At 34.0% G+C, this 15,963-nt stretch overlaps 1 protein-coding gene across 2 annotated transcripts; it reads right to left on the bottom strand.

Moving 5' to 3' along the window:
* Window positions 1-9,723: 9,723 nt before the first annotated feature.
* Window positions 9,724-12,667, bottom strand: LOC141722349 (long chain acyl-CoA synthetase 5-like). 2 transcript variants are annotated; one of them, XM_074525039.1, is made up of 6 exons: window positions 12,518-12,667; window positions 12,299-12,442; window positions 11,381-11,470; window positions 10,533-10,589; window positions 10,355-10,403; window positions 9,724-9,946 (listed from the first exon to the last, which is right to left on the bottom strand). In XM_074525039.1, exons 2-6 carry the CDS (start codon window positions 12,344-12,346, stop codon window positions 9,942-9,944), a joined length of 249 nt encoding a protein of 82 aa, XP_074381140.1. In that variant the 5' UTR covers window positions 12,347-12,442; window positions 12,518-12,667; the 3' UTR covers window positions 9,724-9,941. The 2 variants fall into 2 exon arrangements, with proteins under 2 accessions (XP_074381140.1, XP_074381139.1); XM_074525038.1 differs by having other exon boundaries at window positions 9,724-10,403.
* Window positions 12,668-15,963: the final 3,296 nt, after the last annotated feature.

The following is a 15,963-nucleotide window of genomic DNA, read 5'->3' as shown; positions in this document are numbered from 1 at the left end:
GAATCGCCGTAAAATTCTTAATGGTTAATTTATTAAAATGGTGGAGCCGAGGGTACTCAAACGACTTATGTGATTCGTTAAGCGTAGAAGTGACCACAAGCGAACGTTAGGGTTCAATTGGTTAAAGTCTAGTTTCTTAAGCGACCGGGGTTTAATTCCGACTTATGTTATTGTACATAGGTTATCAGACCCACTCTAAGCTTAAGTCTATCCGGGAACACTCAGGCAAGTTTTCTACCCGTTATACTGTTGTTGTGATGTAAATATATGTATATGCATTATCTTGTGATAAGTGCATGATTGTTATTAGAAAATCTTGCGATATATTGGAGCATGCTGATATGGTATATAAGTTGCATAATACCTATGCTAGAGATAAGCAGTAGTTGTGTATACCCTTAGTATAGGGGACCCAAAGGTGAACATTTTCTAAACCGGGAGTCGATGTTCTCGAGTATAATATATATATATATATATATATATATTTACATATATATATATATATATATATAGTTTTAAAAACTATTAATCGAATAAGGTTTATTCGATAACTTTATTTTAGTTAATGAATATTATCTTGAATATTCATTCGAGGACTTATGACTCCGCTTATTTTATTTAATGAATATTATTTTGAATATTCATTCGAGGACTTATGACTCCGCTTATTTTATTAAATAATATTCTTTATTTTATTAAAGAATAATGTTTCGATAATCAAACTTATTTTTGATTATTTAAATAAAGATAATACTTTCGTATAAGTATATCTTTGGTTATTTATTATTCATTTCAAGGATAAGTTTTAAAACTTCTACTTCAATTATTTTTATAATGATTATCCTTATGGGAATATTATTTAAATAATAATATTCATATATTTTCTAATATATTGGGACTGATTTATTTTATTAAATCAGCATTACTCTAAACATTCTTTAAAATATTTTCGAGTCTTCAAAATAATTTTAAAAGTTAGAGCGGATCCCAAAACTCATTTTTAGATTTAAGATTTTCCTTTCGAAGGGGATTTAAATACTCGCTCAAAACCTGAGGGATCCGGCTCTGTGGTGTATTTTATATTCGCAACGAGGTTGCTGTTTTGAAAAAACATTTTTATTACTTGCCCAACGTTCGGGAAGTAAGTCCATCTATTTTATTCGGCATAAGCAACATGGGCTCAGTGGGCGTCCATGAAAGTTTAAGTGGCTGAGTGGCAGTCCAGCATAAGGTCCTGATGCGGCCAGGGTGATGACCCGTGGGGGATTCATCCATCTACTAGTAGAATAGGTTACTTATTGGTAGCTTTGCCTGATCAGCAAGATATCAGGTTTATGCCAAGGTTTTCTTCTTTCCAAATTCATTGGATATTATAACTCTGTTTATACTTTTTATAACAGAGGTTTTCAAGGAAAGTATGAGATATATATAGGTGTATATATATATATCGGGACCTAATGAAGTATCTTGTAACTTCATTTCTTTTAAATGATATTTCAAAAATTGAATCTATTCAAGTCTTATCTTGTAGTCTCATCTATGTGATGAACTTTTGAAACTAATTATACCTTGAACGGTGGTAGTTCAAGTCGTTTTCGGAAAAGATATAAGTATATTGGAGTATCTAGTAAACTTCATCCTTTTCAACTTATATCTAGTAAATGATTATCTTATGCATGACAAAGATTTTCAGAAAAACGTTGAGACAAGGTTAGATATATGAGATCACCTTGCAACGATATTTTTATACAGTTATAAACTGGAACTCTGTGTATATTATGCATGGAAGAGGACTTCCAAGATTTTGAAAAGTATATATACATATATACTGAATATTTTACGACTTAGTCGCGTTAAGATATCAAACTTGGTTCATATCTGCTTGACCAAGACTTTCATGAGTATTATGATGAGAATGCTCATATATTGTTAATCATTATACATATTATTTTGGTGGGCTTGTTGCTCACCCTTGCTTTCTTCTTTCATCACACAACAACAGATAGACAAAATGAACAGGACTAAGCTCCCAATTCGCAAGCGGATAGGAAACGTTCCGCAGTTTCCAATAGGCGTTGATGTCGTTGTGGCTGAGGTAGGAACTACCAATAGGCTAGGATTTCAACTTTTGATGTACCAGACTTATGTATATTTATGAATTGTAATAATGGCAAAGAATATGTAAATTTATTCAGAAACCCCTTTGAGGTGTAATGGCTTATAATTGTGGAATAAAATGACTTGTGTTATTTTTGGATATTCATATCTGAGACTATAACTTGTGGTCTGTGTGTATATTGTGGGGTCACAGTACGCAGTAGTTGGTTGATTATTAAGTTTAAGTATTATTAAGGGAAATGGAACTCGTGACAACCCGGATCCCCGACCCCCGATTTGGGGGTGTTACACTTATCATCCTCAGACAAATGGTCAAGCTGAGGTGTCTAATAGAGAGATCAAGCGCATTTTAGAGAAAGTTGTGTGTCCATCGAGGAAAGATTGGTCTTTGAAGCTTGATGAAGCTGTTTGGGCGTATAGAACAGCATATAAGACTCCATTGGAAATGTCGCCGTTTCAGTTGGTTTATGGTAAGGGGTGTCACTTGCCTGTGGAGTTCGAGCATAAGGCGTATTGGGCTTTGAAGAAATTAAATCTTGACTTGGATGCAGCTGGAAAGAAGAGGATGCTTCAATTGAATGAACTCGACGAGTTTCGACTTCAAGCTTATGAGAACAACAAAATGTACAATGAAAAAGTCAAGAGGTAGCACGATGGGGATCTAGTGCTCAAATCATTTGTGTCAGGGCAACAAGTTCTTTTGTTTAACTCTCGTCTCCGTCTTTTTCCTGGAAAGTTGAAGTCAAGATGGTCAGGGCCCTTCATAATCAAAACTGTGTTTCCGCATGGAGCGGTAGAAATTTTTGAAAGTGATACGTGCCAAGCATTCAAGGTCAATGGTCAGAGGTTGAAGCATTACTATGGTGACACGGCAAATCGCGAGGTGGTTAGCGCCGTTTTATTGTCCACTTGAGCTCAAAGTTCTACATCGAGCTAGCGACGTAAAAGAAGCGCTTCTTGGGAGGCAACCCAAGTTTGTTGTACATTAGTTGGTAGAGGAAGCAAGAAGAAAGGAGAAAAACACAAAAAAATCAGAAAGAGAAAAAAATTCAGGGTCAACTTCAGTAGCCAAGCGCGCCCGCGCTGATCTAGCGCGCGGGCGCGCTATTTTTCCTGAAGGTAAGCGCGCCCGCGCTGATCTAGCGCGCGGCTACGTCGATTTGGCAGAAGGTGAGTGCGCCCGTGCTAGTCTAGCGCGCGGCCGCGCCGAGGTCCTGTATAAAAAAACAGCAGTTTGTGAAGAGAAAATCGGGATTTTTACTATAAAATCAATTTCAAACCGAATTTTACTCTTCCACATCCCAAATTTCCCTCTCCAAATCAACCCCATTATTCCCACGATTCCCATAATCAATTCTCACTTCTATTCCATATCTATTTCTCATCTCCCCACCTATAAATACATACACTTATACACAACTTCTCCACCACTTCACAAATTCTCAAACACAATTCTCTCTCAAACACTTATCTTTTATTCTCTCTTATTCATTCCCAATGGCACCCAAGAGACAAAGAACGCAAGTAAGCAGCAGCACCACCGATTCTTCATCTGTGGGTGGTGTGAGGCCAAGATTTTCTACTCCCGAGACTGAAGCGGAGTACACAAGGCTTCTCTCGAAGCCTATAGCGAAGGAGCGAGGGTTTCTGCCATCAGGGAAGGATGGTAAGTTGTTGGAGATGATTCTGGAGATGGGCTGGGTTCCTTTTTGTGAGGCTCCCGCTTCTGTGCCCATGACTGTTGTGCGGGAGTTCTATGCTAACGCTAAGGCGGAGAAGAATGGCTTCACGGTGGTTAGGGGGATGACTGTAGAGTACAATGCTGATGCCATTAGGAGGGTGATTGAGCAGCCCACGAGGAAGCCCGATCAGGACACTTGGAACGATAAGACTCCCGAGGACTTCAACTTGGATCTGATCGTTGCGACTCTGTGTGTGCCTAAGACTCATTGGAAGTTCAAGAGGGGCACTACTGATTACTCCACGTATCCTGCATCGTGCATGAACAGGTTTGCACGGGCTTGGAACTCGTTTATTTATGCTAACATCATGCCATCTTCTCATGTGCATAAGATTACTGCGGAGCGTGCTCGTCTGCTGTGGGGTATTCTTCAGGGAGATTATATTGATTTGGGGATGGTTATTTATCAGGGGATTTTGAGATTCTTGAGAGGAGGTACTACAGGTTCGATACCTTATGCGTCCGTTGTGACGAAGTTGTGCGTGGCAGTTGGTATTCATTGGCCCGCGCATGAGCAGCTACAGCTTCCCAGTGCTCCTATCGACAGTTCTACACTGTTGAGCATGGTTGAGTGGTATGACGGCAAGCCCGATCTTAAGGGGCTTGGTTATTCATATGATCATCTTCCAGGTGGTGTACCAGCAGATCAGACTTTTGCGGGAGGTTCTTCGCCGGCCCATCGAGCAGCTTGGAGGGCTTAGTTGGGAGAGGAGGCTGGTTCGTCGCAGCAGCAGCAGCAAGGAGCAGCAGGAGCAGAGGTTGGAGCTGGTTTGAGTACAACGCAGTATAGGCGTCTAGCGAGGAGGATGGATGCTGTGCATGACATTCATAGCAGGTTTGCGCGTGATCTTACCCAGGCACTTATGACTGCATTCAGAGCCACCGGTGTTGACATCTAGTGGCCAGTTTTTGGTGAGGACTCCGTGTTTCACCTCCAGACACGCCTGACACTCCACCCATTGAGGGTGATGATTCTGATTCGGAGTAGGTATGCCTGATTCCTTACTATTACCTTCACTAAGGACAGTGAATATTTTAAGTTTGGGGGTAGTAGTTTAAGGAATATATTTTATGTGAGTCGCATATAGTTGCATATTCATGATAGTTTAGTGCATATAGTTTGCATATTTTTCCATGTAGTTTTTTTTATATTTTTTGGTAGTTTTTATGATAGTTTCTTCATATAGTTTCATGCATGTGCATAATAACATGATCCCTTAGATGATTTTTCCGATTAACTTGTGATATTGATGCTAATGTAGTGATGTTAAGTCTGATCGAATTGGTTTGCATGCTAGAGACAATTGTACTTCACTAAGTCTTATAGGTTGCTTGAGTGCTAGATCATGGTCATGGTTTGTTTGTTTGTCGAGGTTTAATCGCTTGTTTATATTTAGAATTTAGGATATTCTCTTAATAATAAATTAGCATGGATATTTAAAAAATTGGAGAAAATTGGATTTCATTGCTAGTTTTGTGGCTAGGCGTCAAATGGCTAGTAGCCGGCTCATATTTATATGCGTAGTCTAGGGTTGAGCGAGATGGAGCGAAACGCACTCGTTCAGAAATTTGTAAAAAAAAGGAAAAAAAAAAGAAAAGAAAAAATAAATAAGTGTTATGTATAATTGATCACGAGTGGGCTCTTTAGTACTCGAGTTATTAAGTTCTTAGGGGACTTTGTGCCTAGTGACCTAAGACTTTTATAGTCTGGGATCCGCTAACCTAACGCTCGTTACATGGGTACTATTGTATAAGTCTTTTCTGGACCTCACTCATTGCACGGTCAAATAAGCATAGTTGTTTGTTTTGTTATAAATAAAAGCGTGAATCCATGTGAAACTCCAAAATAGGAATTGAAGTGTTATAAGTTATTTTGAGTCTAGATTTTATTCTATTTATAACCTTGTGATTGCTTTGATGAGTAGTGAGTCATGATTGTTAATCTAGTTACAATAGTATATCTGTAAGCAGTTGCACACACGCACGTCTCTGGTTTGCAAATTGATTTATGAGATTTGATTGATTTTTATGCGAATAACTGCATTTGCTGAGATGTTGCTTGTTGGTTAGTTTAGTTATTCTATGGGGATCGCTGCATTCATTTAGTTGCATTCATGCATTTTTATTTCTTGTTCTTTGAGTCTGTTTATGCTTGAGGACAAGCATCGATTCAAGTTTGCGGGTATGTTGATTGGCATTTATGATACTTTATTACGCTCTATAAAGCTTTGAATTGGTGTATTTGTACTCAAGTTATTGGTGTTTTAATGTGTTTTCTAGTATTTTTGCATTTTTAGGCATTCTCCAGGTAATCAGGTGAATTAGCATTGTTTTGGTGCTAATTTGGTGTTAGGAAGGTGTTGGAATAAAAGCTCGCGAAGACCAGCTTATTGCAGCAAGAAAAAGAAGAAAAATGTTTTTTGGCAGAAGCCCAGCGCGCCCGCGCTATTCAAGGCGCGACCGTGCCCAAACTACAGAGAGCCAACGCGCCCGCGCTGATCAAGCGCGCAGCCGCGCCAGGTCGGGTTTCAAGAATCCTGTTTTGAATAGAAGATTGATTTTTGGACTTCTTTGCTGATCAGGGCTGCTATATAATCATAACTTTAGGTCTTTTTTCAGAACTTATCAAAAAGAGACATAACAGAGCTTAAGGAGAAGACGGCAAGAGATCTATAGCATAATTCAACAAAGGCGAAGACGATCTAGTTTATTCTTATGAATCTTTTTTTTGAGTTGTAATCTTGGATGCTCGTTTCTTATTTTATTGAACCTATACTCTTGTATTAACTTTGTTTTATTTATTCAGTATAAAGACTACTTTTATTATACCATGCTTTCATCGGAACCCACGTTGATGATGAGTCCGATTATGGGCTAATCGTTATCGTGGGGTTCTAGCGGATTTACTTATGGATTTCTTTAGTTGATTTGTTTCGATGCCTTAGCGTGTGGTGATTGTATGATAACCTAGTATTGGTTGTGTGTATTCGTCTTATGAGCGTCGCGAACTTATAAGATAGTGTGTTAATTCTTAATGAAGCGCAAGTGAATTTAAGGATTTAGAACTTGCCATGCTAGTATAGGTTCATGCAATTGATATGCATGATTCGTAGGTAATTTTAACCATCTTACTTGCCCTATGTAATCACGATAGATAACTTGTGCATTAAACCGTTATATTGTCAAATTTTATAGACATATAGGGTCTCAATATAATTGGTGTCTATTCAGATTCTATCTCTTTTGTGGATGTCTGGTAGTATGGTACTCGTACAACGAAAGTTGGCGTTTATCAATTTCGTGTTATTTGATTAGTGTCATCACCATTACATGCTAAGGTTAAGAACGAAAAGGCTATTGAATGAAGTACTTAATGAAGTTAGAATCCCATGTTTGTCATATATATTAATTCAATCATTCTTATTCTCTTAGTTATAATTGTTAGTTTAATTCTTAGTTATAAACAATCTCAATTTGTTATTCGTCTTAGCATTGAATAATAGCTATAGATTGTTGCATAAGTGCATAAATTATAAAGTTAACCTAAACCAGTCTGTGTGGAAACGAATCTGATTTAAATCTTATACTACTTGCGAATGCGTATACTTGCGTGTATTATTAGCGCGTGTTTAGCGACTAACATAAATCTACTAAGGTATTTTGCTTAACTTATCATCAAGCACACAACATATTCCTAACATATACTGTTGATGTGAGCTAAAACTTACCTTTTAATTAAAAGATAATTATATTTCATCAACACACCTATAAATATCAACAAAACTATATATTTCAATTAGTGATTTTTTTTTTGAAACTAAAATATCACTAATTTATACACGTGTATATTTAAAATTATTATCAATTTATACAATAAAAAAATTAATAAATTAATTTCAGAGCTTGAAATTTTTATTTTAAATTAAATTCAAAAATTATATAATATTATAAACCGTGCATCGCACGGGTTTTAGGCTAGTGTGTGTGTATATATATATGCCACACTATATATTTGTTACACTAAACCGATGGTCTTCACGAAAACAACCTCCCTTCTATTCGGAGTAGGGGCATGATCTGCGTACATTTTACTCCCCAGATATTGTTTTAAGTGATATATACTGAATATGGTTGACTGACTCACCCTATTTACACAAATAGTACTAATTTATTGATATTTTCGTTCTTCGCCGCTTGTTTGAGATGAAGCTCGTTAATTCCACTCATTAATTTCTTGAGAGACACGCGCTTAATGAATTGTGGATTAAGGACTTATTGTTTTAGATACATTGAAAATATATCGGCCAAACATTAAACACCATGAATTGTTTTAATTAAAATTAATAATACAATAGAAATAAGATAAAAAGATTACACTTGATAAAAATTAATTTCGAATACAACTTATACAAAAGCATAATATAAACTAAAATATTGATTTAATCAAATAGATTATTTCATAATCCTCTAAGATAATTATAATATTGATTATAATTATGTCATTTTCTGATCCTTGATCTTCATCTTCCGAGACTCGACCTTGAGAAGCTGATCATTGTTGTTTAGACCTTTTTTTCCATAATTCGGATCTATTCGGTATGAATAAATTCACGTAAGTTAGGATCAAATATTGAGTTCAAATCCTTCAACAAAATTTTATTTTCCTCTTTGTATTCCGCGAGAGATAGTTTTCGTTCTGAATCTTGATTCTTTTTTTAATTAATTCAATAAGAACATTATTTTGTTCAATAAATTTAGAAATGCCTTCATCATGTTTTCGTTTTTCTTTTTCTTTTTTGACTCCTATTAGAAGAACGCTCGATGTAGCACTAATTTCCTCGTCATTATAATTAATGTCAAATTCAGATAAATTTGGACGAATATCATCGGTTTAATTTTGGACATTGAACATTCGGTGTTGTGTTTGGTGTGTAGAATTTTTCACAATCTTTAAGAACATGCCATACATGATCGAATTTGAACCCTTTCTGATATTTTGGGTTGTATTAAAAAAATAATTTAGCTTTTTCCATTGGCAAAATACAAGTAACTTAGATGAGAACTAAAATATAAGTAACATACTAAAATTCAAATTTTAATAGTTTACTTACGATATCTTCGTTTGAAGCACCACGTGGATGTTGGTATTCAACTTGGCATACACAAACTTTCAATTTGGATATCACGGCATTGATGGCTTGCATGTGCTTGCGTAGTGATTCTTTGGTGCGATTAAGATGTTGAAATCTTGGATCCGAGTGAGAAGTAGTTCACTACGCCATAGATGTCCTACAACAACACCAAAAAAATGTTACAACAGGCCAAAAAAATGTTACCATATGCACCCAAAAGACCTAAGGTAACATAAAATTTAAGTTGCTTTTTTTCGAGTTACCTTTGGCCCCTAAGGTAACATTTCCTTTGCCCTGACGCAACATGGACTTTTGTGTTACAATAGACACAGAAGGTAACATCAATGTATGTCTATAGTATCACATTATGTGTGTTACCTTTGCACTTTGAATTTGCTAAAAAAAATGGGGCTCATATTGGGGCCCACTTGTGGGGGCCATATTGGGGCCCACAGGTGGCCCCCATTTTTTATAATGATTTGTATTACATTAATTTTATAGGATTTGTTTATAAATTGAACATATATACCATTAACTTGTTTTTCATACGTAAAAAGCAATACTACATGAAATTCTGCTATTCGAAATCGACAATCCCAAAATATCATTACATACCACAAAATGTATTACATCCAAATTCCAAACCAACTCAAACATTCAAACCATCAAATGTCTAAAACTACGACAACAACAATTATTTTAACTAAACAAAATAGTCCAGGTTCTCTACTAAACATTAGGAAAAAAAGGTAAACTTAATAAAATAGTAACACTAGAAACTCTTCACATTCTCCTACAAGATCTGGAGCTTTAAAATTTAAGAACTGGTGTTGGTTTCATTTCTGAACGTTAATCTGACGCCTTCTTCAAATTTCATAGGAGAAAATCCTAGCATTTGAATTAGTTTGCTGATGTCCATTGATATGTCAGCAGGGGACTTGACACTGCGATCAATCTGAAAAGTGAAGACTTAAATATCATATGTGTAGGGAGCAGAGGAAATCGATATCCAATTAGGTGAGTGTGATTGATTGAATGTTGCGTGCTTTCTGGCAAGGGCACAACTCGCACAAATGATTAAACAGAAGTGTAAACAATGATACGATGACTGAGAAAGTAACTTTTGATTCAGGGTTCAGTATTTATGGTAGACTTACTAATGAAGCCGATATTGGTTTGAGTAATGAGCTTTTATAACCTCTAATAAAGATAAACATGAATTAGACAGGAATTGAATTATTAAGCCTGTCACTAAACTATGTTTCTCAGCCTTTATATTGCAAAGTTATGCTACCGGATTAAATATACAAGAGAGGAACTAAATGCATGTTTATGTACTGAAACTGAAGAGAAAATGATATACCCAAGGTGTCATACAAAGGTACACAATAGAGCCCATGAGCATTGCATGCCTGCATTAGTTTCAATGTGAGCTTATTGCTGCAATGCATACTATCAATTAAATGAAAAAAAATAATAAGATGATTTCATGGCTGGGGAAAAATATTAAATGTTAGTATAAGATTCAAAGAAGGAATTACCTTCATGCTTATAATCCACTCTTCGCAATTGGCACCATAAATACCGTATTTTCCTCGCTGAAGTCAAGTGATAACTTGTCATATGTTATATAAAAAAGTCTCATCTACATTAAACTATTTCAGAAACTGCACAAAACATTATTGCACGTAAGGGAGAAGCAATGGTATAACATGAATATGAATACAAAGAAGCAGAGCTGGAAAATGACTTTTACAAAGTTAACAATGACAACCATAATTGGTATGAGTCTAGCATATTAGTTTACGACAGTGGAATTCTCGAGTTGATGATTTGATTCGTATAGAAATCCTTTAGGCCTTCACCCCTTCCTCCTGAACAACTTTAGTAGTCGTAAATCCTAATCAACATAATAAGTTTCTGTAATATATGCATCAGGCCAAACACACAAGAATATGCACTTTATGTACTGAGGAAAGTTTCTTGCTCAGAGTAAGACCTAAATGGTTGGTGACTTTAATGCAGGATTCCGGCTAAAGTTGCTTAAAAAGATCTACATTCCTACCTGAAAGAAGTCAGCCTTTCTCCAGCAAAAGTTGCTTAAAAAGTTTCTTGCATTTATACAGCATATCCATAAGCATTAACCGAAATATAGGGCTCTGCCTTCAAACTGAATGCACGTTATAACCCTTCCCTTAACACATAATAAATATAAGTTGAATTCGTTTTAAGATACTGCACAACTTAGTATGTACAAGCCTACACAACGTGAAACAACTTTACGTACACCACTATATTCAAATTCAAAAAACACATAAGTCGTTGTAGACACCGGATAATCAAATTAAAAAAACTCATAAATCGTGGTAAATACCAGATAGTCACTTACTTCCTGAACTCCATAATTGCGGATAGCATTCCCAACTTTCATCACAATGTTGTACATTTGTTTGTAAGTCAGCCACACGTAACTTCCATGCTACATGTAAAACAAAAGTAATTTTACTGTTACTTAACAAAATATAATGTAAACAGAGGAAGTGAGGACAATACTAGTTAAACTGTATATATAATGCTTTGGAAAATGAGCGATTAGTATAACTTAAAAATGGACATCATGCACCAGACGCCAATAGCCTATTCTATAAATTGATAAATTAAGTCACAGTGAGGATCTAGACAGATGCTGGGCGAAAAGCTAGAATCGTAAGTTTTACCAAATTTTGGACTAAAACAAAATTAAACTAAACCAACTTAACCCGTTACCTATATAGACACTTCTTACGTGTCTTTCATTAAAAGATACCTATTCATGTTAATTACTGAGTAACAAACAAATCCAAAAGTATGACAATTTCTAAACCAAAATGCCCATCATCATACAAAACTACTCAATTCAAATCCTCCCCTCCAAAGCACATATATATACACTTGATACTTCTACAAGTACCAAATCCAGCTAATATACAGCGAAACAGAAACCAAACCAACACAAAAACACACTCAAAATCAGTCAAGCTTACGCGTTTACAAACACAAAAATCACTCAAAACTAGTCAAGGTTACGAATTAACAAATATAAATAATTCACTCAACATTTGATATTAGTAAAAAAAACTTCCAAATTTATGAATATAACAAACACAATCCACACTAAATTTCATTCAACGCTAGTAAATCTTCCAAATTTCCGAATATAACAAACACAACACACACAAAATTTCATTCAACACTAGGAAATCATCCAAATTTACGAATATAACAAACAGTAAAACAGAAACATACACTTAAAACTAGTAAAACTTACAATCTCCTGGTGACCAAGCATTCGATTATTAAGATTCTTTTCACCCATTACAAATGAAAGTGCACTGCTCAACCGAAATATAATACACTGAAGTTGTGGAACAGATAAACTACTCCCGTTTCGAGATTCTAATAACTACACTCTCTGAAATACAACACAATACAAAATGTAAATATCCAATATAAAGAAGCCCTAAAACCAAAGAGAAACATGAATTACCTAAAGTTAAAGCGAAGAAACGAGTCATATGAATTGAAAACAAGAAACCCCTAATTGGAAGAGCCCTTGCCAAACTATATTGAAAAACCCTAATTTGAAGAAGAAAATTTACTTTAGATGAAAAGATTTACAGAGAGGCTATGTATGAGAGAGAGGTTTAAGAGAGAGAGAGAGTTTTAGGAAGAGTACAAGAGAGGGAGAAGAGGAAGAGAGTGTAATGACGAGATAAAAAGTGGGTTGGGCGGCTTTCATCCAAAAAAAGGCCGCTCCGTTTGAATTTTTTTACAAATTTTGTCTGCTTTTAAAAATTTTAAGTCTCCAGAAAAAGTATACAATTTGTAATTTATAATTGTAGTAAATAATAATGAAAACATTATTTTAGAACAAAATTAGTTATGTAATTTGTTACTTACATAAATCTATATATTTACATTTTAATTTTTATTTTTAAAAATGTATACATCAATGCTCGTATCAGAATGAAAGAGAATTATAATATTTTAATTTTTTATTACTTAAAATTTTATATTGAAATTTTAAAATTTTGACTTTTCTAAAATTTTACCCAAGTCAGTCCAAAAAACTACCGCTTCTCCAAAAGTTTTGAGCCTACTTTAGTACGCCTTATCGAGAGCCCATCGAGAGCCCAGCATTGCTAATTTTTTTACTAAACTTTTAAGTTTAAATAGTGTTCAAATTTTTTAATAATAAAAAATTATCAGTTACTAATTAGTATAATTTACAGAATTTAACAAAAATAATTTATTTTATCAATCTTAGCTAATATTAAAATTATTGTTTAATTGTGTTATCAAAATTGATTAATTTTGAAGTCAAATAATTATATAAATTTAATTGTTTATAAAATATTACTTTTTTATCCATTAACACCCTATTGTAACATAAGTTTCCACATGTTACGGTATGTAACACTTTGAAGGTATAGTAACATGTTACGAAGGCTATGGTAACATGAAAAATACTAGGTTGCGGTAGGTTAAGATGAGCATACCTAAGGTAACATAATTTTGTAACACGCGTGATTAAACCATTGCGATAGGCCATTTATGGCGTAGTGGTTGCAACTCGAGATCAAAACTGATCTATAGATTGGTTGATTCCTATAATAGGATTTTGAGAAATGTCAAGCCAAATTTGGCTTAAATGTATATCTTGATCAAATGTGTATGATACACTACGATTTCCTGAACTCATTTTTTTTATAATTGTAAAGAAAGTAGATAAGAGGGTGGTGAAATGAATTGTGTAACAAAATAATTTATAGAAAAAAGGTAAGTCATCCGACGGTATTTAAATCCATTTAATGATGAATATTAGATAAAGTAAAATTTTCTTATCTTGTAATTGAAGATAAGATTTAGTGTCCCAGTGATTTTGTCACTTGTGAAACATGATATTAACGTGTTAGAGTCATCACATTTTTTTCCAGGATAAAATAATGACATTAATGTGTTGGAATCATCACATCTTTTTGCAAATCTTACTCAAGGTATTGCTCCTCCAGCTCACTACGTCATTCAAGGAAAAGTTTATGACATTGGATATTAACTAGCTGATGGTATATATTCAAAGTGGTCGACACTGGTACAAACTATTCATGAGCCGCTTGGTCCGAAAAAAAAATTATTTGAAATGAAACAAGAAGCATGTAGAAAAGATGTTGAAAGTGCACTTGGAGTTCAAAAATCACGTTTTGCAATTATCACAGGGCCAACAAAATTTTGGAATAAAAATATATTACAATATATAATGACGATGTGCATTTTTAAGCATAATATGATAATTGAAGATGGACGTGATTTGAGTGTTCCAATTCAACAGCCGATCGAAATTCCAGATCCAGAAGTTGAGACGGTTGAAAATGATGAAAATGCTCAATTTCAACAATTTCTTGGACGATCGAAATATAAAAAAATAAAAAAGCTCATATTGCTCTTCGAGATGCATTAATTGAGTATTTGTGGGAACATTATACTAATTGGGAGTAGTTTAATATTTGTTATTTTTATTCCGGTCAATTAAATGTAATATTAATTTTTCTTTAATTTTTTGTTTAAATGTAATATTTTTCTAATTTAATAAATTTATTAAGTTTGAAATTAATATGATCTTATTCATTGCGGGTCCAATGGATTTAACAAGTATGTGAATTAATATCAAAATATTAAAATAACAATATATTAATAGTTGAAAGAATATAATATTGATATATGAATTTGGAACAAAATTTAAACCGAACTGTTGAAATAGAGAGTTGTCTCCGTCCAAATTTAGGCCAAAAATTTTGGCCACTCTTGGAGTTGCCCTTATTACTAAAGTAATAATATATTTAAATTATAAAGTGGAGGGAAATTAAATGATGAGAGGAGAGAGATGTGTAAAAAGGGAAAGAAATAAATTTTTTAATTGAAATAAATGAGATAAGACATGCTAAGCGGTGCCTTAAATTGAGGCACATGATTAACGTCATGGTGTTTTAAGGCACCACTAGAACATTGTTGAAGCACTCTTTTGTCCAACATGCCCCAAATTTTAATTTAGGACAAGTTTTAAGGCATTTTGTATAAATGAGTGCTCCAAAAATATCCTAGTGGTGCCTTCAAACAGTATGATATTTATCAAATACCTCATTTTTAAGGTATCACTAGACATGCCCTATTTAAGGCATCACTAGACATGCCCTATTTAATTTATATCAATAAAAAATTTATTTCCCTCTTTTTTACACATATCTTCTCTGTCATCTTCTCTTCTCCTCCAATTGTAATTCAAATATAATATTATACTAATAATAAGGGACCATTATAAGAGCTAGTCCAAGAGTGTTCTAAAAGATGCCTTAAAAATATTATAAAATATGATGTCCTAGTAATTTAGGATAATATTCCCATGTATGCACTCCAACAACAATGCTTTATAGTTGTGTTTTATTATTAAAATAATATTATATTTGAATTATACTTGGAGGGAACGGAAGATATGAGAGAGAAGATATGTGTAAAAAAGGAGTGAAGTAATTTTTTTATTGAAAAAGTTGAAATAAGGCATGCCTAGTAGAAACTTGAAAATGAGGCATGTGATGGATGTACTAGTGTTTTAAGGCACCCCTGAGACATTGTTGTCGCACCTAATTATTCGAAATGCCTCAAATTATAATTTATGACAATAATTTAAGGCACTACTGGACTTGCTCTCAATGTTTTAGTTGAAGCCTTAAATATAATATAAAATATTATGTCCTAGTAACTTAGTAACTTAGGACATATTCATCTTACTTCAACTCCAGCAATATGTCTTATTCTCATTATATATTTAATATTTTATTATTTAAAGTTTATTTTAATCATTAAAGTACAATATATAGTAGAGAAAGAAAGAGAGAGTGTACAATAATATATTATAAAATATAAAAATGTCAATGAGAG

This window comes from Apium graveolens, chromosome 1, assembly GCF_009905375.1.
Source record: "Apium graveolens cultivar Ventura chromosome 1, ASM990537v1, whole genome shotgun sequence".
NCBI classification, from domain to species: Eukaryota; Viridiplantae; Streptophyta; class Magnoliopsida; order Apiales; family Apiaceae; genus Apium; species Apium graveolens.
Note: the sequence above shows the minus strand (reverse complement) of the source record. Positions and strands in the feature narration are given on the sequence as shown.